Raw genomic sequence first — 23,715 nt, forward strand, 5'->3', positions numbered from 1 at the left:
CAAAAGGACGTAAAATACAGTAAACAAAAGTTGCTAACTTAAATCCAACAATGTTGTGATATTAATAGTATTAAATGTGAATGGATTAAAGAATCCAAACAAAAGGCAGAGAGTTTCAGAGTGGTTAATAAAACAAGATCCAACTATATGCTGTCTAGTTGATACATTTTATTTATTTATTTACTTATTTTTGCAGTACGCGGGCCTCTCACTGTTGTGGCCTCTCCCATTGCGGAGCACAGGCTCTGGACGCACAGGCTCAATGGCTGTGGCTCACGGGCCCAGCCGCTCCGCGGCATGTGGGATCTTCCTGGACCGGGGCACGAACCCGTGTGTCCTGAATCGGCAAGCGGACTCTCAAACACTGCACCACCAGGGAAGCCCTAGTTGATACATTTTAGATTCAAAGATACAAATAGAGTGAAAGTGAAAGGCTGAAAAAAATGTATTTTGCCTACAGCAACAATAAGAAAGCTGGAAAGGCCATACTAATATCAGGCAAAATAGATTTTAAACCAAAAAATGGTAGTAAAGAATGACATTTTACAGTGACAAAAGAACTGATCCATCAGGAAGACAAAATAGTTACATACACATCTAACTACAGAGTCCCACAATACAGGAAGCAAGCTGACAGAAATGAAGGGAGAAATACACAGTTTGACAATAAGAGTTGTATTTTTCAGTATTCCACGGAGAAGATCAACAAGGAAGTAGAAGATTTGAGTATAAAAGGATTGATAATACAATGTTTGTTCTCTGACCACAATGGAATGAAATTTGGGAAACTCACAAATACGTGGAAATTAGGTAATACACTCCTGAGTAGTCAATAGCTGGAAGAGAAATCACAAAGAAAATTAGAAAATGCTTTGAGATAAATGGAATTGTAGACATACCATTCCAATCCTTATGAGATGCAGCTACATCAGCCCGTAGACATATGTAACTATAAATGCCTGTATTAAAAATGAAATATTTCAAATCACTAATCTTTCACCTTAAGACACTGGAAAAACTGTTAATGAAACCTACAGCAAGTAGAAGGAAGGAATTAATAAGATTAAAGTAAAAAATCAGTGATGAAAATCAATGAAACTGATAGTGCTTTCTTTGGAAAGACCAACAGATTGACAAATCTTTAGCTAGATTGACCAAGAAATGAATACAGGGCCATTACTACTGACCTTACAGAAATTAAAAAGAAGTGTAAGGGAATACTGTGAATGAGGAAGTGGACAAATTCCTAGAAAGATACAAACACCAAAACTGACTAAAGAAGTAGAAAATCTGAATTAGACCCATAGCAAATAAAGAGATTGAATTTGTAATTAAAAAACTACCCACAAAATATGAAAAGAAAAGCCTAGGTTCAGATGGCTTAAGTAGTGAATTTTACCATATGTTCAAAGAATTAACACTAATTCTTCTCAAACTCTCCTAAAAAGTAGACAGGAGGATGCACTTCCATACTCATTTTATGAAGTTAGTATTATTACCCTATATCAAAACAACATGGACATCACAAGCAAAAAACAAAACCAAAAAATTACAGACCAATATTCCTTATGAATATAGATGCAAAAATCCTCAGCAAAATACTAGTAAGAAATTCAGCAACACATAAGAAGAATGATATACCATGACTAAATTGGATTTATCCTCACAATGCAGGGTTGGTTCAACACCTGAAAAATCAGTTAATGTAACGCACCACATTAATAGGATGAAAAACAAAAACTTAGGATCTTCTCTAAAGACACAGAAAAGGCATTTGACAAAATTCAACACCCTTTTATGATAAAAACACTAACCAAACTAAGAACAGAAGGAAACTTCAACCTGATAAAGGGCATCTACAAAAAGCCTGAAGCTAACGTTATCACACTTAATGGTTAAAGACTGAATGCTTTCTCTGTAAGATTGGAACAAGACAGTGATGTCCACTTTCACCACTTCTATTCATCCAGAGCAATTAGGCCAAAAGGAAACGGGGCGGGTGGGGGAATAAAAAGGAATCCAGATTGGAAGGGAGAAGTAAAACTATTTCTATTCTTAGATAACCTCTTTTATATAGAAAATCAGGGAATCCACTAAAAAAACATTTGTAGTAATATATGAATTCAGGGTTGCAGGTTATAAGATGAATATACAAAAACAAGTTGTATTTCCATACACTTGCAATGAGTAATCTGAAAATGAAATTAAGGAAACAATTTCAGTTACAATAGCATCAAAAACGAATAATAGGACTTCCCTGGCAGTCCAGTGGTTAAGTGTCCACGCTTCCACTGCACCACTGCAGGGGGCACAGGTTCAATCCCTGGTCCAGGAAGATCCCACATGCTGCGTGGTGTGGCCAAAAAAAAAAAAGAATAATAAAGAAATTTAACAAAATAAGTGTACTTATTGTACACTTCTACTCTGGAAAGTTCGAAAACACTGGTGAAAAAAAACTTAGAGGTCTAAATAACTGGAAAGACACCCCCATGTTCATACATCAAAAGATTTAGCATTAGCAATACTCCCCTGATATACAGATTTAATGCAGTGTCTTTCAGTATTCAGTTGCTTTCTTTGTAGAAATTGACAATTTGACCCGAAAATTTGTGTGAAAATGCTAGGGATCCAGAACAGCCAAATATTCTTGGAAAACAAAGTTGGAGGAATCACAAAACTTACTGCAAAGCAACAGTAATCAAGATAGTGTGTGGTTCTGGTATAAGGATAGGAGTAATTCAGTGGAATAGAATTGTGAATCCAGAAATATATATGAAAAATTGATTTCCTGCAAGATGCCAAAACGATTTAGCAGGGCAGGAATCATCTTTTCAGTGAAGTGTATTGAGACATCTGGATGTCTACATGCTATAGAATGACATTGGATCCCTGGCATCTACAAAAGTGGTTTAAAAAGTAAGCTATAAAACTCTTAGGAGAAAATGTAGGGGTAAATCTTTGTGACTTTGGATTCAGCAGTGATTTCTTCGATATGACACTACAAGCAGAAACAAACAATAAAAATTAGATAAGCTGGACTTTGTGAAAAATGAAAAAATTTTGTGCTCCCAAGTACACTATCCAAAAAGTGAAAAGACAATCCACCAAATGGGAGAAAAGTTTGCAAATATTTTATCAGATAAGAGACTTTTATCTAGCTTATATAAAGAGCTCTTACAATTCAATAATAAAAAGACAGCCCAATTAAAAATGGTGAACAGTTCCGAATAGACATTTATCCAGAGAAGATACATAAATGTTCAGTAAGCACATGTTAAGATGCTCAATGTCATTATCTACCAGGGAAGCACAAAATTACAATGAGATGCCACTTCACACCCATTAGGATGGCTATATCCAAAAGTCAATTAATAACAAGAGTTGGCAAGGATGTGGAAAATCAAAACCCTCATACATTGCTGACAGGAATGTTAAATGGTCTAGTAAGTTTGTAAAACAGCCTCTCAGTTCCTCAAATGGTTAATCATAGAGTTACCATTTGACCCAGCAGTTCCACTTCTAAGTATATACAAGAGAAAAGAAAACATGTCCATAAATAAACTTCTATGTGAATTTTCATAGCAGCATTATTCATAGTAGTGAAAAAGTGACAAACAACCAAATATCCGTCAACTGATACATGAATAAACAAATTGTTTTTGTTATTCCTCCATAAAAAGGAATGAAATACTGATAGTACAACATAGATGAACCTTGAAAGAACTATATGGTAAGTGACAAAAGCCAGTCACAAAGTATGTATGATTCTATTTATATGAAATGTCCAGAATAGGTGATAGGGATAGAAAGTAGATTAGTGGTTGCCTAAGACTGCCGGGTTAGAGGGTTGGGGGGTGATAAAAAGTATTGGATTTCTTTCTGGGGTGATTAAAATGTTCCAAAGTTGATTGTGGTGATGGTTGCACCAGTCTGTGAATACGTTAAAACAATGAGCAGGGCTTCCCTGGTGGCACAGTGGTTGAGAGTCTGCCTGCCGATGCAGGGGACACGGGTTCATGCCCCGGTCCGGGAAGATCCCACATGCCACGGAGCGGCTGGGCCTGTGAGCCATGGCCACGGAGCCTGTGTGTCCGGAGCCTGTGCTCCACAGTGGGAGAGGCCACAACACTGAGAGGCCCGTGTACCGCAAAAAAAAAAAAAAAAAAATGAGCAAACACTACACACCTATTAAAATGGCTCAAATCTAAAACACCAAAAGCTGCTGATGATGTGGAGCAACAGGAACTTTCATTCATTGCTGGTGGGAATGCAAAATGGTACAGCCACTTTGGAAGGCAGTTTGGCAGTTTCTTACAAAAGTAAATATACTCTTAGCATATGATTCAGCAATTTTGATCCTTGGTATTTACCTGAATGAATTGAAAATGTATGTCCATGCAAAAACCTGCACATGGATGTTTATAGCAACTTTATTCATAATTGCCAAAACTTGGAAGCAACCAAGATGTCTTTCAGTAGATGAGCAGGTGAACTGTGGTACAGTGGAATATTATTCAGTGTGAAAAGGAAATGAGCTGTCAAGTCATGAAAAGTCATAGAGGAAACATGTGTATTATGAAGTGAAAGAAGCCAATCTGAAAAGACAATGTACTGTGTAATTCTAACTGTATGACTTTCTGGAAAAGGCAAAACTATCTAGACAGTGAAAAAGCTAAGTGGTTGCCAGGGGTTAGGAGGATAGGAGGAATGACTAAGCAAAGCAGAGAGGATTTTTAGGGCAGTGAAACTTCTCTATGTAAGAGTGGTGGACACATATCATTATACGTTATCCTGATGTAAACTGTGGACTGCGACTAGTAAGGATGTGTCACTGTAAGTTCAGAGATTGTGACAGAGGTACTGCTGTGGTGGGGGATGTCCGCAGTAGAGGAGGTTGTGCGTGGGGAGGCAGGGAGTTTATGGGAACTCTGTACTTTCTGCTCAGTTTTGCTGTGAGCCCAACATTGCTCTAAAAAATAAGGTTTATTAATTTTTAAAAATGGGACTTATCTCAAAACAATAAGTTGTAGAATGCAAACTGGTGGATGGGACAAGGTTGCCTGCGGGTGTATGGTTGCTGGATCTGAGTGATTGGTGCATGAGGCTTATAATAATTTTTGATATCTGGGAGGCCAAGTCCCCCCACTTTATTCAAAACTATCATGGGCTTTTAAAATTATTTACTATGGAAAAATTTAAACATACACAAGATTATGCTAAATATTATAAATAATGCTGTACTAGTCTAGACAATATAGTATTGGCATGAGAATAGACAAATAGACCATATTTATAGCATAGAGGCTTTCATAATCAGATCCTCATATATGTGGAAATTTGATGTATGACATAGATGACATTATAAAAATGGGAAGACTGGGGCAAGAGTTTAGAACAAGGGGAACATCTGTATAGAAAAAGTAGATTCCTAGCTCACACCTGAATGCCCCTGAACTATAATAGCTGATCTATTGGTACTCTGGTATTGCAATTAATGAATGAGGTAGTTGCATGTATTAGCAATCTCAAAAACTGATGGATGTGAGGTAATTGCAGAAGAATACTATGCTACGAGGGCCCTAAGGTTTAAAAACCTGTAACATAAAGGTATAAAATATGCCTGGTAATGATAACTCCAAATTCCTGATAGTTGTTACTCTGAAGAAAGTAGTGTATTTGTAATGTTTCATTTCTTAAGGTTAAAAAGAAATTGAAGCTGATGTAGCAATAATATTAAAAATTACTAAGCCAGGTGATAGGTAATAGGTGTCCATTACAGAATTCTTTATATTTGTTTCTGTGAAATATTTTATAAAGTATTAGTATCACCAAAAGAAGTGTCTTATTTGGATCCTAATTCAAACAAATCTTCAAGAAGACATTTTTGTGGCAGTTGGGGAAATTTCACTAAGATTGAGTATTAGATTATATCAAACAATTATTAGGTGTGACAGTGGCACTGTGTATATGTAAGAAAATATCCATGTTTTCAGAGATGCGTATGTAGAGCATTAGATACTGTAATACAGTTTCTGGGACTTATTTTAAAAAAGAATAGTTGAAATAAATGGCAAAATCATTATAATTGGTGATAGGTATGTGGAAGATTGTTGTAATATAATACTCTCAACTTTTGAGTTTGAAAATCTTCATAATTACATATGCAAAAACAAAAAAATAATTGTTTTTTAATAATAATTTGTACTATTGGCTACCATGTTTGAAATGCTTTGTTACAAAAATTTTTTTAAAGTTCTGTTTGTTTCCTGGTTTAAATATACACACATACGTATATTTAACATATATACTATATATCATGTATAATAAATAATGTATATTATGTCTTATGTAAATATTTATAAAGTGAGTCAGGAATAAAATTTGATCCACTCTTTCTCCAGGATCTCTATACTGCTTTTAACTATGAGGAAACATGCCAAAATTAGTATTTAGATTTATTATTTATTTGCAGTTTTTCTTTCCATAGTGACAATGTGGTAGTGAATAGCTCTGGGTGATTTCCAAGAAGTCAAAAGTAGCAGGGATAATTAGCATGAGGAAGTGTTAAGTATATAAACTTGAGCCTTGACAGAATTGTATTAATTTCTCAGAAATTAATAAAGTATTCCAGAAATAATGCTTTTTCTTTTATTTCACATTTTATGAAATAGCACTTAGAATATAGAGTTGATACATACACACACACACACTTCTTTTGTGGTTTCACGTGTTTATGTCTTTACTCAGTTTCTGGATCATTCCCAGTCACACACCTACCACTATTTATTAGATAGCCATCTTGCCTTCAGTATACTTTAGATAGTTATTTTCTGCAACTAATACTTATAACTGTCTGGCTGGTGTTTCAAAATATTTTAATAGTGGTGACAAAATGATGTGAAACTGACGTTGAGAGAGGAAAGATTTCTTAAATGACCTCACTTAGTATGACTAGGTTTTTTCCTGTTATTTGAACTACCAAATTGTTAATTCTTGTGATTGTTTGATAATGATGAATATCTTTACAACTTTTAAAAGATCTTTGATTGATATTATCTATTTGACGTTTTTCAAGTACTTAGAAGTTTATACAGAAAAGTGTTGCCATTATTCTGGCTTGATGGCCTTGTGATTCCGCTAAAGTGACACAGCTGTTAGTAGTAGCATTAGAACTTAAATCAAATTGTTTTCATGGCTGGTTGAGGTAGTTATTGTGCTCCGTAAAGGAAATTGATGACTTTGCAAAGATGAACAGTTCTTCTGCATAAATGTTTTTTAAAAAGGAAGCTGAGACAAACAGCAGCAGACTGGGAATAGTTTTGTAAGATAAAATAGTATTAATATCCAGTATGTATAAAATATTCTCCCAAATTAGAAGAAAAACAATTCATCGGAAATCACAGGTAAAAGGTATCACCAAAGAGGAAATACTGGTCACTAATAAATGTATGAAAAGATACTCAACCTCTCTATTAATAGGGAAATATAATTTTAAAACTCACCATTTTCTACTCATGATGTTGGCAAGGACTTAAAAAAATGGAAAATAGTGACTGTTGGTAAGGGTGTGAGAAAACAGACACACCCCTATATACTGTTGGTAGGTTCATCTTTTTTGGAAGTCAGTTTGGCCAAACAGATATCCTACTTAGGCTTGTAGTAGGCACATCAGATCAATTTAATATTTAAGAGATGGTAAAGGGGTGCCGAGAAATTAATCCCAACTTTATTTTTTTTGTTTTTTTGTTTTTTTTTGCGGTACGCGGGCCTCTCACTGTTGTGGCCTCTCCCCTTGCAGAGCACAGGCTCCGGACGCACAGGCTCAGCGGCCATGGCTCACGGGCCCAGCCGCTCTGCGGCATGTGGGATCCTCCCAGACCGCGGCACGAACCCGTGTCCCCTGCATCGACAGGCGGACTCTCAACCACTGCGCCACCAGGGAAGCCCAATCCCAACTTTAAAAAAGCCTAGACCTAGTTATCTGCCATGTACTCTGGCTTTCTTTCCTCTTTTATTAACCATTTCTTGCATTGTGTTTCAATAACTTGTTTTATCATTAAAACAACTTTCTGAGGTGGGTATTTTTATTCTAATTTTGTAGATGTGGAAACTGAGGCCAGAGAGGTTAAATAAGTTAGCCAGTGGGTGAAAGAGCCTAAATTTAGTTCTAAAACTATATGGCCTTAATCACTCTTTGGTTAGATAGTTACTAATTGATTCGTGATACCCAGCATACCTTAAATCTTACCTTTATTAAAATGATTTTCTAAGTTAACATTTAAAAATGTAATGCTTAATGTCTTCATTAGAATGTCAGCCTGATAAAGGTGAACTTTTCATTAATGGAAAGTCTTTTACTTTTTTTCCTAGAGGATCTGAAGAGGCAAAATGCAGTTTTACAAGCTGCACAAGATGATTTGGGACATCTTCGGACACAACTGTGGGAAGCCCAAGCAGAGATGGAAAATATCAAGGCCATTGCCACGGTGTCTGAGAATACCAAGCAAGAAGCTATAGATGAAGTGAAAAGACAGTGGAGAGAAGAAGTTGCTTCACTTCAGGCTGTTATGAAAGGTAAAAATAAAGACAGATCTATTTTATGATTTTCTAAGATAACTGATTCTGATGATTGAGAACATTTTCAGAAGGTCTTAAAATATATCCTGAGTTTCATTTATGTTTCACTTGTGGCTTTATGTATTACCATCTTCAAGATGTACTATCATATTCAAAATAAAAGGGAAGCCAATGGGTATATCATCTGCATCTTTAACAAATTTAATAATGGAGAATTATGATGAGAGTGTTACAGAGATACTGCATTAAATGAAAACTATAGTTCATTATAAGGTTTAAAGGAGGGCTTCAAAATGGATTTTCTTATAGGAGAGGCAGGCCAGTAATGTCAATGAATGAAGCTGTGTGTGGGCACAGGAAGTGTGCTGAACTGGAGAGACCTCCCATGCAAAGAGTGAAGTTACTATTTACACTTATTAGTTCCAGCTAATTATTGCCCATCCAGGCCAGTGTTGCCATAATTTAACATTTTAAAGAAAAATTTGGATTTTTATGTGAAATCTTCACTCATTCTATGAGGTAGAGTGGTCTGTGGGTTAGAATAGGCTTTATGAGCTACCAGCTGGTGACCCTTGGTTCAAAGGAAGAGTAGTAGTTTAGTCTCTATCAACTTTTAGCACTAGTGCTTTTCCTGCATTTCTGAAAAAATGATAATGAAATAAGCTGCCCCCTGAATCTTTGGGTTCCCAGAATTAGTTTTGTTAATAATATAAATGTGAAATAGGGATGACTTTTTTTCCCGTCTTCGCAGTTATGTGTCACTTTTGCCTTAGTACTCTGTGAGAAGGCAGGTAAGACAAGCACTGTTTTCTGAGTTTGTGGCTATCACCTAGGGATTACTCTAAGCCTCATGTTACATTCCTGACCATAACAGCTTACCCAAATAAGAGTTTGTTTTTTTCACATGAGAAATCCAGAGGTAGGTAACCTAGGGCTGGGTACAGTGGTTCCTGATGTCATCACTGTCCTAGGCTCCTTCAGCTTTTGTTTTCCTTCACCCTTAGCGTGTGGTTTTCAACTTCATTTTGCCTTGTGGCTGAAAAAAATGACTGCTCTTCCTCCAGTCCGCCTGAGTAAAGCAAAAACTTTCTAGAAATCTCCAGCATATTTCCCCCCGCCCCCCCACACACTTTATAGAGGTTTCTGATTACACATAACTACCAAGGCATCTAGAAACTTTAGTTTTAAAATTGGGCCGTTGACTTCCTAAACAAAATTGGGGTTTTGTTAGTAAGAAAGAAGAAAGAGTGGAAATTAATTGACAACCAGCAGTGTTTATCACGTTTTAAGATTGTATTAAAGATAAAGTCATTTTATAAAGACCTTATAGAATTTGTCTCAAGTTAGAATCTTGGGTTATAGTAAAAACATTCTGAAAATATATCCCTTTTCTCACCCTTTCAGGTATATAGTTGTATTGGGGTGACACGTTATATTTGTCTTAGGAGTCGTAGTGTTGTATCTAAGAACATAGGGATTAGAGTTGGCCTTAGGTTTGAATTCTAGCTCTGTTTCTTCCTGGTTATGAAATATTGGCCAGAGTATTTAACCTGTCCTAAGCTTTCCTCATCTGTAAAATAATATGTGGCACAGGTTTATTGTGAAGATTAGAGATGATTTAAGGTCCTTAGCAAAATTTCTACATGTAGTAAGAACTAGAAATGTTAGTTTAGTGCTTTTGTTTTTAGTGAATTAAAAGATTTCCAGAAACTAGGCTTAAATTCTTTATATAACTACTTTTAAAATTTTAGTGTGCCAGGACATTTTTTTCCAGAATGCTTAGAAATATTTGGTGATGTTTTGTAGAAACAGTTCGTGACTATGAGCATCAGTTCCACCTTAGGCTGGAGCAGGAGCGGACACAGTGGGCACAGTATCGAGAATCCGCAGAGAGGGAAATAGCTGATTTAAGGAGAAGGCTGTCTGAAGGTCAAGAGGAGGAAAATTTAGAAAATGAAATGAAAAAGGTATGAAGGAATGTATTCATCTGTAGAAATATTTCAATCCAAATATTTTTGTTGTAATGCTTCAACTAATATTATTATGGTAATAGAAGTTGTACTTTTTTGTTTTCTGTTAGAGAAATTATTTGGACGCAGACTTAAATGTAGTACTAAATAATTTGATGAGCTTCCCCCAGATATATGTTTGGCTAAGTCCCTCATCTTCAAATCTTTGACCAATTGCCTCCACCTCATGAGGCCTATCCTGACCACCCCATTTAACATTGCAACCTGCCCACCTCCCTCCCCCACCTACCACAACTTGCTCTTATCCTGTTCTAATTTTTCTTTTTCCATAACATTTATTTCCTTATAATGTACATAGAGTTCAACTATTTATTATGTTTAGTACTGTTTGCTGCCTTTTCCTCCTCACTAGAATGCAAGCTTCACGAGGGCAGAAGTCTTGTTTGTTGTGTATCCTAAATGCTTAGAGTAGTGTCTCACACATAGGTGCTTAGTAAATATTTGTTGAATGAGTGTTGTTGCCTGGTGTTTGTGTCTAAACTGAAGCCTGAGAACAGATTTTAGTTTTCCTTCTTTCTCAGTATACCTTGGTTCCTGTGTGACGAATGTACTGCATATTATGCTTGAACATTTTACTGTAAGATGCCTGAACATAGAACAACTAAATGTAAGGTGAAATATCTTATCATTGAGAAAATTTAAAAAGCTTTTTGGCCAGTTTGATTATGTAAGCTTTTACTTTATTTTTTTATTTTAATTTTAAAAATTTTTATTGGAGTATAGTTGATTTACAATGTGTTAGTTTTAGGTGTACAGCAAAGTGAATCAGTTATACATATACATATATCCACTCTTTTTTATTTTTCTTTTTTAAGATTCTTTCCCCACCATAGGCCATTACAGAAACTTTTAATTTATTAATTTATATACATACATATATTTGAAATCACATATAAAATAATAATTAGAATTTGATTTTTCTTTTCAGTTGAATTAATCATAATCTTGGTTCATACAAGGACTACTTTTATATGTTTAGAAGTTTATTTAATTTTTTTTTATAGTGTAAAAATCATATGAGAACTCAACACCCAAAACAAAAGCTTGAACCTTGAGGAGTAGTTATTTACATTGTCTTATTTCAGGAAAAGATTGTAATTCAGCTTCTTCATGAGGATCTGACAGTGTCTTCATGAGCACTAGTCACTTAGTCATCTACCATAGTTAGCCTTCAATTCTGTCAGGTCGTTTCAGAGTAATTCATAGTTGATGCTATCATTAGACATTTTATTCAGAGCCACAGTACCATTCACATGAGGATAGTTTTTTTTTTTTCATTCTTCTTATATATTCATAGTCATAATTTCTGCAGTCTGCCACTTTTTATCCTTTTAAAAATCTATTTTATTTTTTAAAGTTAACTTTATTTTTTAGAACAGTTTTTGATTTACAAAAAAATTGTGAAGATACTACAGAATTCCCATATACTCCACTCCCAGTTTCCCCTATTAACGTCTTAATGTTAGTATGGTACATTTGTCACAATTAATAAGTCAATATTGATTATTGTTAACTAAAGTCCTTTCTTTGTATTCAGATTTCATTAGTTTTTACCCAAGTCCTTTTTTCTGTTCCAAAATCCCATCCAGGATACCACATTACATTTAGTCATGTCTCTTAGGCTTCTCTTGGCTGTGATAGTGTCTCAGCTTTTCCTTGTTTTTAATGACCTTTCTGTTATTAAAAAAAATCATCTTTAAAAGTTTTGTTATTATGATATGCATCACTTGGAATTGTGAGGTCATCGTTGCATTAATAAATAACTCAATCTGTATTAAATTCTTTGCTTCTTCTCTCCTTTTTTTTCCCTGATGATTTTAATCAGCAGACCTCTGTAAGCGTCCCAAATTAGCCTTGGCTGAAGATATTTTAAGCTCACATGTCTTTTCCAAACAGGACTTAGTTCAAAATAAAATAAATGATGAAATGACTTTGCAAGCACTGGAAAACAAAGTGTGTCCCTCTTTTCTGAGAGATATCTTTTTTTTTTAAAATCTCCACTCACATTTTGGCGTAGAAAATATTTTCCCTATCATGAACACTTTAGGATAAGCTTGGACTGTTCTAAATTCAGTGCATAAGATTAATTTTCATTTTCACTAGAAGGAAAAAAGCTAACTTTTTGAGTCTGCCTTTGTTTCTGTGTGACTATACGTGTGTGTATATAAAATAAAATTAAGTTTCTTACCAACTTACTAGTTTATGGATGTTGTTTCCTTTTAATCCCATGTTTTTGAGAATGAAGGATGGAAAGCAGCATGGTTTTAAGGGTTATTTTTTGGGTTTGTTTCATGTAGATATCAAAAGTAAAATGATAAATACCCTGTTTAAATAATTAGATGGAAGCCCTTTTATAGAAACATAATTTTGTAATATTTTAGGAAATAAATTCTATTTTTTATGTTAAAAAATTAATTAGTCCTTTCAGTATTTGTAAGAGATTATGGTTTCATTAATTTAGTAACCAGAATTATAAAACTTATTTATTATATGCATTTCCTTTTATATATAGATATTTTCCATCTCAGTTACTCAACTAATTAAAAAGTCAAATTTGTGGCTGCTTTCACTTTCTAAGACAGACCGCATTCTGTCTGTGGAATGTGTATCTCTCTAAATAAACCTGCTTTCACTTAAAAAAAAAAAAGTCAAATTTGTCTTAGTGGATCCATTTTCCTACTTATTCCCAAGTTCTAAACGGAATATTTGGGAAAGCTGTGATTATGACTTGACATTCAAAGTAATGCAGCATTTAAAAGTTAGACATGGTTCAATTTTGTGAGTGCTAATACAGTGCCTGCTAGACTTATTTATTATACTAATTTTAATAAGTGGAGAGGTCAGAGTTTTTTAGAAAAGCAATAAATCAGTAAGTTGTAGCATTTAATTCTTTTTAACCATAGGCCCAAGAGGATGCTGAAAAACTTCGGTCTGTTGTGATGCCTATGGAGAAGGAAATTGCAGCTTTGAAAGATAAACTGACAGAGGCTGAAGACAAGATTAAAGAGCTGGAGGCCTCAAAGGTTGTGAAACATTGTAATCCATTTGCTTGAAACCAAGGTTTTGCCCTAATGCTATGAGCAAAATTAGAATACTAAGGGGGTAAACTGTAATTTAAACTATGCATCTTAAGACTCTTGCTTTCTTGAAAATGCAAGAAAATGTTTGGAGATGATTTCCCCTTATGGATATTTAAAATAATGACAGTAGTGATGCTTGTGCTGCTTTGTTACAAAGCCAGTGTTTATTTTCTTATCAAAATGAGACCTGATCTCTCTTGTTTTGTTATGAAGGAAAATAAAGTTTTCAAAGGTGACTTTGTTTTCTGACATCAGCCCCAGAATTGATCTTTTAGAAATGACATAGCTATAGTGTGGCTGTAAATTTATATTGCTTATAAGACATATACCTAAAATAAAACTACAAAATAAGATTGGAAAAAAAAAGAGAGACTTAAAGCAATGCCTTGTAAATTCTAATCAAAAGAAACTCGGTTTAGCAATTGTAATATGAAACAGATAGGATGAAAGGAAAAAAGAATTAATAGAGATAAAGAGGGACCCTTTCTAATTTATAATTCATCAATAAGCTATGACGTCATGCACTTGAATGCATCTTACATAGCCTTGAAATATGTGAGCTAAAAAGTGACAATTATGAGGGGAAATTGACATTCACAATTATAGTAGGAGATTTAAACTGTCCTTTAGCAAATGATAGTGCAAGCAGAAAAAACATATTAGTAGGGATATAGGGGTTTTGAGCAACTTGATTAATAATTTAGATGTAATAGACATAGAATCCTGTCACTAAGAGAGTGAGAGAGAGACTATATTTTATACAGTAGTAGAGCATAGTAGTTAAGAGCTCAACATTTATTAGGTGGATGACCTTGGGCAAGTTAATTAATCTTACTGTGCTTTGGTTTGCTCAACTGTAAAATGGGGATAATACTACCTCCTTCATAAGGCTGTTATGAGGATTATATAAGTTAACACATACGGCACTTAGGATAGTATATGGAATAAATATTGTTATTTTTAGGTACATTATACATTTCATAATGTCACAAAGGAAATGTCATCAGATTTTGAAGATTTGATGTTATACACATCCAAATCTCTGACCACAGGTTATTAAATTATTTACAATAAAATATAGCTGAGATGAAATGTCTGGAAAATGAAAAACATTTAACTCATATGGAAAAAAGAATTGTAAAATATTTAGAGTGATTTGAATTTTTTACTCAAGAATCTAAAAAAAGAACAATAGTACAAACAGTATGAATGGAAGGAAATAATGCAGGTAAGAGCAGAAATTAGTGAAATAGAAAAGCAAAAGGAAAATTGTGAATCTAATGAAAAAAATGGAAAAAGTAGTAAGATAGGCAAACCTGATAAGACTAATTAGGAAAAAAGAAAAAGACTTAAACCATTATAAATGAAAGAGGGAATAACTACAAATCAGTAGAGACTTAAAAATAAATACTATGGACAATGTCACAGCAATAAGTTTGAAATGAAGTAAGTTTGATGAAAAAATTTCTGAAAAGAAATAATTAGCCAATATTGTCTCAAGATAAAATAGGAGAGCCGATATAGTAACTATTAAAGAAAGTGAATTTATAGTCAGAATCTCCTTTTCTCCTGTCTCCTATCCTCCAAAAGACATTAAACACAGTTAGTTTTGCAGACAAGTTTTTCCAAAGCTCTTGGAAAGAGGTAATCCTTATATTTTACAAACTGTGTTAGAGAACAGAAAAAGAGGGAAAGCTCTCCAACTTATTTTATGAGACATAACTTCATTACAAACAAACTCACAAAAAGGTATTAAAAGAAAATTGTAGATCTGTCTCATTTAGGAATACAGAAACAAAAATTTTCCGCTGTGTAGTTAAAAAAAAAGGAAAAAGCAAAAAAGACATCATGATCAAAAAGGGATATTCCCAGGAATTTAGGATGGTATATCACCAGAAAACCTATTGTTTTTATGTACCACATAAAAAGATTATAGGAGAAGAGTAATAAATGCATCTTAGATTCAGAAAGGCATTTGATAAATTTAAACACCCAATAACTTATTAAAGGGCTATTTGTCAAACCTTCAGCAAACATCATACTTAATGATGAATGTTTAGCAGCCTTACCATTAATGATGGGAACATATGAGGAGACCCGTGCTCAGTGATTTTGTTCAGATTGTTTATGTGGTCCTAGGTGGTAAGATAAGCCAAGATGAAGAAATGAGGCATAATAACTGGAAAGAAAGCGGTGAAACTGATTTTCTGTATAGGAAAGCAAGAGAATATTCAGACATACAGTTAGACCTAATAAGAGTTCAGGAAAGTTGTTTCTAGCAAGATCAACATGCAAAAATAGTAGTGTTTATGTACCCCAGTAATATCCAACTTACAAATGCAATGGGGAAAAATTCCTGTTCACGATAGCAAACAAACAAACAAAACCTGTATTAGTTACCTGAGAATGTATCTAAATAAAAATGAGTAAGATCTTTATGGAACACATTATAAATGAAAATTTGAATACATGTGTGCTCCTGAGTGAGAAAATACTGTATTGTAAAGCAGGCAGTATATCCCCAAATTAATCTGTAAATTCAAAATTCCCCTCAAAATTCATCAGGGTTTAATAAGGAACTCAATAAGTAGATCCTAGAATTCATATGGACAAGCAAAGAATCAGAAATAACACCCAGCAAAAATTTTTTTTTATTAATTAAATTTATTTATTTTTGGCTGTGTTGGGTCTTCATTGCTGTGCTCGGGCTTTCTCTAGTTGCAGCGAGCGGGGGCTACTCTTCATTGTGGTGCACGGGCTTCTCATTGCGGTGGCTTCTCTTGTTGTGGTGCACAGGCTCTAGGAGCGTGGGCTTCAGTAGTTGTGGCTTGTGGGCTCTAGAGCGCAGGCTCAGTAGTTGTAGCGCACGGGCTTAGTTGCTCCGTGGCATGTGGGATTTTCCTGGACCAGGGCTCAAACCCATGTCCCCTGCATTGGCAGGCAGATTCTTAACCATTGCACCACCAGGGAAGCCCCGACACCCAGCAAAGTTTTGAAGAAGGCAAGGTATGGAGACTTGCCCTACCTACCAGTATTAAGACTTACAGTAGCTTTACTATTACTGTAGCTACTGTAATTAAGATAGTTTGTTGCTGGTTTAAAGATAAACGAATGGGCCAGTGGAACAGAATAGAGAGCCCAGAAATATATCCATATATATATGGAAATTTGATATTTGACAGGTGGCATTACAAGTCAGTGGGAAAAGTATGGATTATTTAAAAATAGGTTTTTCAAATAGTTATACATATGGATTAAAGTGAGGTTAGCTTTCTACCTCACACTTTTCAAAAATTTCAATGAATTAAAATCTTAAGAGTACACGTAAATCTTTAAAACTTCTAGATGTTTAAAAAGAATATGTGATGTGAGATACAAAAACATTTCTTAAATAAGGTAAAAATACTATGAAAGAAGAGATTGACAAATTTGCCTACATTAGAATATAAAACTTCCTTATTAAAAGATACCACAAAAAGTTGAAAAGAGAATTATAGACTGTTAAAAGTTATCTATACCTGACAAAAATTAGTGTCCAAAATTAATAAAAATTGCCATGTCCATAAGTGACAAATAGGCCCAACAGAGAAACAAGCAAAGAATATGAACAAGCATTTCACAGAAGAGGAAGTTAAGGAATGTGAAAAAATATTCAGTCTCACTAGAAATCAAGGAAATGTAAGTGAAAATCAAATGCCGTTTTATTCTAACCAGATTGTAAGTCTTACAACATAAATTTGTTGTGTTTATCCACTATTGGAGTGTGTGAAACTCTTCCCACTTTTCAGCTGCTGTTGTGAAGTTGGAATCCCTGTTGAGTATTTTGGGAGTTCTCCGGCCCTTGTTGCTTCCCTTTACTTTCTCCTGCACAGACGCTGATACCATGTAATTCCATATAGGTAGCTTTCAGTGGTTTGTCCCCACCCTCTAATTATCGCTTTTTTTTCTTTTTGGTAGATGTTCATGTATTCTGAGTTCTGTTATCTTATTAGTTCTGTTGTTAGGGTGTGTGGAATTCAGGAAAATCCGTGTACCACACATTCACTGTCACCATCTTCCCAGAGTTCTGCTCAGTAGCTTTCGAATGTTAGAAATTAATTCATTATTTATAGAGTCAAATATTTATTCTAAGAAGTAATAGCTGATAGAGTTAGTGGTTATATACCACCATTTTATATCTGACATATTGACTTTCCTTTATCATTAACTGAATTACCACCTCTCCAGGTGATAGGGAAAGTGCCTGACAACAGTCAGCACTTGGTCATGCTTGGTTAGTGTACAGTACGTTTCTGGTTGGCTGACAGCCTCCAGTGAAGCATCAAATGGTAGCATAAATAATCATTTTAGTCCATGATCAGTGCTAATGTACTGTATTAATGGTCTAGGAGGAAAGATAACTGAAAACAGATCTGGCAGCTATTTCAAGTTGAAGAAATGGGAAGATGAAAGGCATAAATATAACCTTGAAAGTGAAATTAGATATAATCATTTGAAAAAGTTGAAAGTTAGTTTAAATGGCCACAATTTAGGATGGGCAATTTGTAAGGAAGGGTAGAGCAAGTGATTCTTTAATCACTTTCTGGGGCAAGATTGCATTTTATTTTGGTTAGAACTATTTCAGATATTAGACTATATTGTTAATACTTGAAAATTATAGTTAATTGTTCAACAGAAATAAGACATCAATAAAAAAAGATGTGGGGCTTCCCTGGTGGCGCAGTGGTTGAGGGTCCGCCTGCCGATGCAGGGGACACAGGTTCGTGCCCCGGTCTGGGAAGATCCCACATGCCGCGGAGCAGCTGGGCCCATGAGCCATGGCCGCTGAGCCTGCATGTCCGGAGCCTGTGCTCCGCAACGGGAGAGGCCACAACAGTGCGAGGCCCGTGTACCACAAGAAAACAAAAACAAAACAAAACAAAAAAAACCCAACAACAAAAATAAAAAATAAAAAACAACAGCAGCCTGGGTTCACTGAGTATGTGATAAAATGAGCACATGTGTATGTTGCTCTGGGAATACAAATTGGAACCACCTTTTTAAAAGCAAGGTACAAAACTGTTATGTGTAATCTCAATTGCATATTTACTCTGGTGATGATTATGGATAATGCTTACTATTAATTATTGTCAATTATGTTATTTTCCCAGTTTTCTTTAGTAAGTATATGTTTGTTTTGTAATTAAAAATTATAAATGTTAATTTGGGGGTAAATTTAAATTTACATAAATATAAATGTAAACTTTTTTCAAGGCACCTCCAGAACTTACCCTTATACCTTACATTATAAGGTAGACACTGTTGGAAATTTTAGTTTAATGGAATTGCATCTTTTTCAGGTTAAAGAACTGAATCATTATCTGGAAGCTGAGAAATCTTGTAGGACTGATCTGGAGATGTACGTAGCTGTTTTGAATACTCAGAAATCTGTTTTACAGGAAGATGCTGAGAAACTTCGGAAAGAATTACATGAAGGTAAATATATATTCTTTATATTTTTAATCTCAGTCTGTAAGAGAACTATGTAAGTAAAAGTGATATTGATTAATAACAGTAACAAATTCCAAAATGCCAATCCAACATGTTAGTGATTCAGTTTAAGCTTTGCAGTTGGTTTGAAAAGATATTTGGATTGTTAATGGTTTCTGTTTCCTCCAGGACCCCAGTAAGAATTCATAGGGCACAAACTCTGGGCAGAAAGATAATAGGAAGTTGCTGCTTAAACTGCTTTTGCTCCAGACCTATTTTGGTGGAGGTGAATTAGCGAAAGTGAAAATGGGACAGAGAGGGCAGATGGTATATTCTAGTGTTCTTAAGAAGCACCCCTATTTATAAGAGATAATTTTGATTTTGGTAGTCTGGTAGCAGAGTGATGCAGAAATTGACTCTGTTTTCTCAGGATAGGGGAAATAGACTCATCCTTTCCCATTAAAATATATGTTTGTCTTTAACTCTTTTAGTGAATCTTGTATACCTGAGATTTGTAACCTTTTTGTGTCACAGACTCCTTTGGCAGTCTTGTGAAGCCCTCTCAGAATAATGTTTTTAATACATAAAATACATAGAATTATAAAAGAAATCAATTATATTATAAAGCAGTTATCAAAATATAAATAACTGCAAACTTATAGTAATAAATGTGCTATTTTATTAATGCATTAAATAACAAGGTCTAGTACCAGGTCTAATAACTACTGTAATTTTGAAGTATGATGAGCATAAATAATATATTAAGATATCTGCAACAACTGTACTGAGATACAAAAGTATCTATGACTCCTGTTAGTGACCAAGTCATGGGTATTGTTATACTTACTGTGGTTTGTTGTCTATATTTTATAATTGAAGGAAATGATAAATTTCAGTTAGAGGTTAGTGAAAATAAAGATCTAAATTTTTACCTCATCGAAATGCATGGACCTCTTGAAATCTTCTATTCATTGCAGGTTATACTAGTAACATGTTTTAATATGAAAATTTAGGACTGTGGTCATGGAAAATATAGCTCTTCCAAAAATAATTCAGGTTTGCATAGGAGTTAGGTTTTTATCCCAAATAGTGGGAAGTTGAAATTATATAAGCCTACAGAATTATTTTATTAAATGTTATTAAAGTAATCCAGTGTTTGAGTCTTTGGCTCTCAGGAAATGCTTTTCAAAAGTGCTGTTGCAGTCAAAACGACACTCAAACTCTGAAAGGGTGTCCAGAAGAAAAAGGACTTTCTGTTTAACCTGCGTGTCCCAACCCTTCCAGAAATAGTGCAAGACTACCAGACCTTCCTAATATACCTGGAGAAGTATCTGAGAAGTTTCATTAAAATGAGTAAGGGTGGGTAGAGTAATGTCTACTGAAACATTCACACCAAAAAAGTAGTATTTACGTGAAAAGAAGATAGTTAAAAATTGAGCAGCAGTGTAAATTAGAGCCTAAATTGGGGAAATTAGATATGCAACCAAGTGCAGTGCAGTTGCATATCATATGTGTTAGGAAGTGTGTTAGGAGGCAACAGTGCCATGAATAGGCTTCTTAAAAGAGGTTGTTAAATGGAATTTTGAAAGATAGCTAGGTGTTTGTCAGGTCGAGAGGAGCATGGCATTCAAGGCCATTTGCATGTGGTGCAACAAGGTAACGAAACTGTAAGAAATATAGTTCAGCAAGATTAAAATGCAAGAGGCAGTGGGGCAAAATGTGAGACAGGAGAGGTAGACATGGGCCAGATCCTGGAGACCTTATGCTAAGGATTCTGGATTTTATCGTATTGGTAATAAGGAGGCTCTGAAGGATTTAGAAATTTTTTTTTCCCTAAATAACAGCTTTACCGAGATAAGGTACCTGTTCAATGATGTTTAATATATTCACAAAGTCGTACACCATCACCACTATCTACCTCCAGAACATTTTCATTACTCCAAAAAGAAATTTTGTACCCATTACCAGTCATTTCCTATTATCTTCTTCCCCCCAGCCCCTGGCTACCACTAATCTACTTTCTGTCTCTATAGATTTGCCTATTCTGGACTTCTGTATAAATGGGATTATACAGTATGTGGCCTTTTGTGTCTGGCTTCTCTGAAGGGTTTTAAGCTTGAGAGTGGTAATGTTTTACCTTCTAGAGAGTTCAGTTTTACAGCAGTGTGGAGGACAGAATACAGAGGGCCAGACAAATGGCAGGAAGGGTTATGAAGAGACTCCTGTCGTAGTTGTCTGAGTCCTAAATCTAAGGCAGAAGGCAGAAGATGGAGTGTCATATCACACAGGAAGTAGCATTAGTAGGCCTCTGTCACAGTTGAATGTGTTGGGTGAGGAAAAGTCAGAAGTATGAGTTGTCTCTCAGGTTTCTGGCTTGGGTAACTGGGTAGATGGGCTGATAGATGATACCATCTATTCTTTTTTTCCCAAAGAACATGGCTGAGCTGATGAATATCAATAACACAAGCATTTACAAAGATTCTTTGACTTATCCTGAGAGGTCAAAACTAAATGGACTCAAGAAGGATTCCTGGATAACAAGATTTATTCAAAATGTATTAAAGACAATTAGGAGTGGTTACTATGTGTTTTCCCTTTAGAGCAATGTTTCCCAAATTGTATTCCCTAGAACATTTGTTACATCAGTGGCACTGTGGAAAGGATTTTTTGGTCAAATCAATTTGGGAGGTACTGTATTATATATCACCTTACAAGTTTTGTATTACATATACAAAAGGTTTTGTATTATATATACACCTTACAAGATATGTATTATATATCATACTTAAGACCCTGAGTTCAAAGTCCTGCAGTAAAGAAATCTTTAAAAAAAAGTTTTTAACCCAAGGTTTCTGAAACTCACTGAGCACAGAAATCTTTTTTTCACATGTTGCTCTTCCTAGGAACACACTTTGGGAGACTCTGCTTAGACAGGTGGTGTGGGGACAGCTGCCTTGTCCTATGGCAGGTTGCCCCTGGGTTCTTGTCAGAGGCAGAATCCCAGACCGGATGGACCTTTGGCCAGGTCTAGTCTAGTTAGTGCTATGTTAAAGAAATTGCCTACCATTAAAATTCAGTGTTTTTGATTGGGGGATTCCTAAACAGTATGCCATCTCTTGGAGCAAGAGCGACAACAGCACAACCAGTTGAAACACACGTGGCAGAAGGCCAATGACCAGTTCCTGGAATCTCAGCGTTTGCTGATGAGGGACATGCAGCGAATGGAAATTGTGCTAACTTCAGAACAGCTCCGACAAGTTGAAGAATTGAAGAAGAAAGATCAGGTGAATACCAGTTTTGTAGGACTTGTTTGCCTTGTTAATAAACCACTCCACCCTGACACATGATCATATTTCTTTATGTATATTATAGATTGACTTAAGCCTGAAACAAAGTTGATGTATGCCATTTCAAAAAACATAATAGCTGCATTTGAGGGATTTTGTTTTTCAACTTTAGAAATGGCCTTGTCTGGGGGGAAGGGGAAGAACTGATTTAGAAATGATCCCCTTCAGTCTGCAGGATGCAGTAGTGCATACTTCTGAGAAAATCTTTCTCTGCAGCTCTGTCCAGTTCTCCTAGGGCTCCTGAATTGTTTAATCCAGGCCATGTCTTTTGTGACATTGCTCTAAAAGCCTTATTAGACAGTGATGGGTGGTGATGGAGAGGCTGGGTGATATGAAAAGGCAGGTGTCTAGAGGGCTGCATACCCAGGATCCTGTTTAGTCCGTATCTTAAAAAACAATTATTTAAATTATATGAGTAATACATAAATACATTTTCATGTTAAAATATTTTGTTTTAAATACAAAGTGAAAAAATAAAGTGATAAAGTGAAAATCTCCCTTGACATCTCACATACTTCCCTCCGCAGAAATAACCACTTTTGTAATCAGAAGTAATCAGGAATAATCAGTTTGGAAGGTAGTATTCCACACCACTTCTATGTGTTTATAAGTGTATATTCAGGTTTCTTTTTTTTTTTCCCCATACAACTGAAATCATAGTATAAGTATTTATTCTGTAGCTTATTTTTCTCATAAGCATCATCTTGGATATATTTTCACTTTAGAGATCTATCTCATTCTTGTTAGCTGGTAACATGGATGTACTATTTTTGATTTAATCCTTCTCTTTGTAGTGGGCATCTAGATGGTTTCTTCCTTTCTTCTTTTTTTTTTTTTTGTCATTTCAAATAGTTTTGCAGCTAATATCCTATACTATGTTGTGTATGTGTGCAAATATTTCCCTAGGATAGCTGTGTAGAAGCTTTTGTAGGTACTGTAAGAAATATTTTAAATTATCTTGTGTAGCTTAGGTTAGATTTTGTTTTTCAGAAGTTTTTTCCTTTTTAAATTTCTTTTCTCTTAATTGATTCATTCATCTTGTGTGTAGACACAGTCAACTTGAGGATTTAGATTCTAAAGTACAGATACAATCATGCTTTTCCTGCTTCCCGTTAGAATAGTCTAAATTCCAGAACTGGTCATTTAAGGCCTATGCGCCAGCATTGTGCTAAGGCTTTATATGTAAAGCTTTATCTCATGTGATTCTCAAAA

General features: G+C 35.0%; 1 protein-coding gene across 4 annotated transcripts in view; it reads left to right on the top strand.

The window, feature by feature from the left end:
• The window catches only part of RABEP1 (rabaptin, RAB GTPase binding effector protein 1), a gene marked incomplete at both ends in the record, with an annotated part of 104,895 nt that overhangs the window by 51,513 nt on the left and 29,667 nt on the right, over nt 1–23,715 (top strand). For 3 of the 4 annotated variants that reach the window (XM_079725264.1, XM_079725265.1, XM_079725266.1), the window contains 5 exons: nt 8,371–8,574; nt 10,384–10,544; nt 13,511–13,630; nt 19,027–19,162; nt 22,262–22,440. In XM_079725264.1, coding sequence (XP_079581390.1) covers nt 8,371–8,574; nt 10,384–10,544; nt 13,511–13,630; nt 19,027–19,162; nt 22,262–22,440 — 800 coding nt within the window. The remainder of the gene's footprint in view (nt 1–8,370; nt 8,575–10,383; nt 10,545–13,510; nt 13,631–19,026; nt 19,163–22,261; nt 22,441–23,715) is intronic. The other variant, XM_079725267.1, reaches the window with a different exon arrangement.

The sequence above is a fragment of the Hyperoodon ampullatus genome (assembly GCF_949752795.1).
Source record: "Hyperoodon ampullatus genome assembly, chromosome: 19".
NCBI lineage: Eukaryota > Metazoa > Chordata > Mammalia > Artiodactyla > Ziphiidae > Hyperoodon > Hyperoodon ampullatus.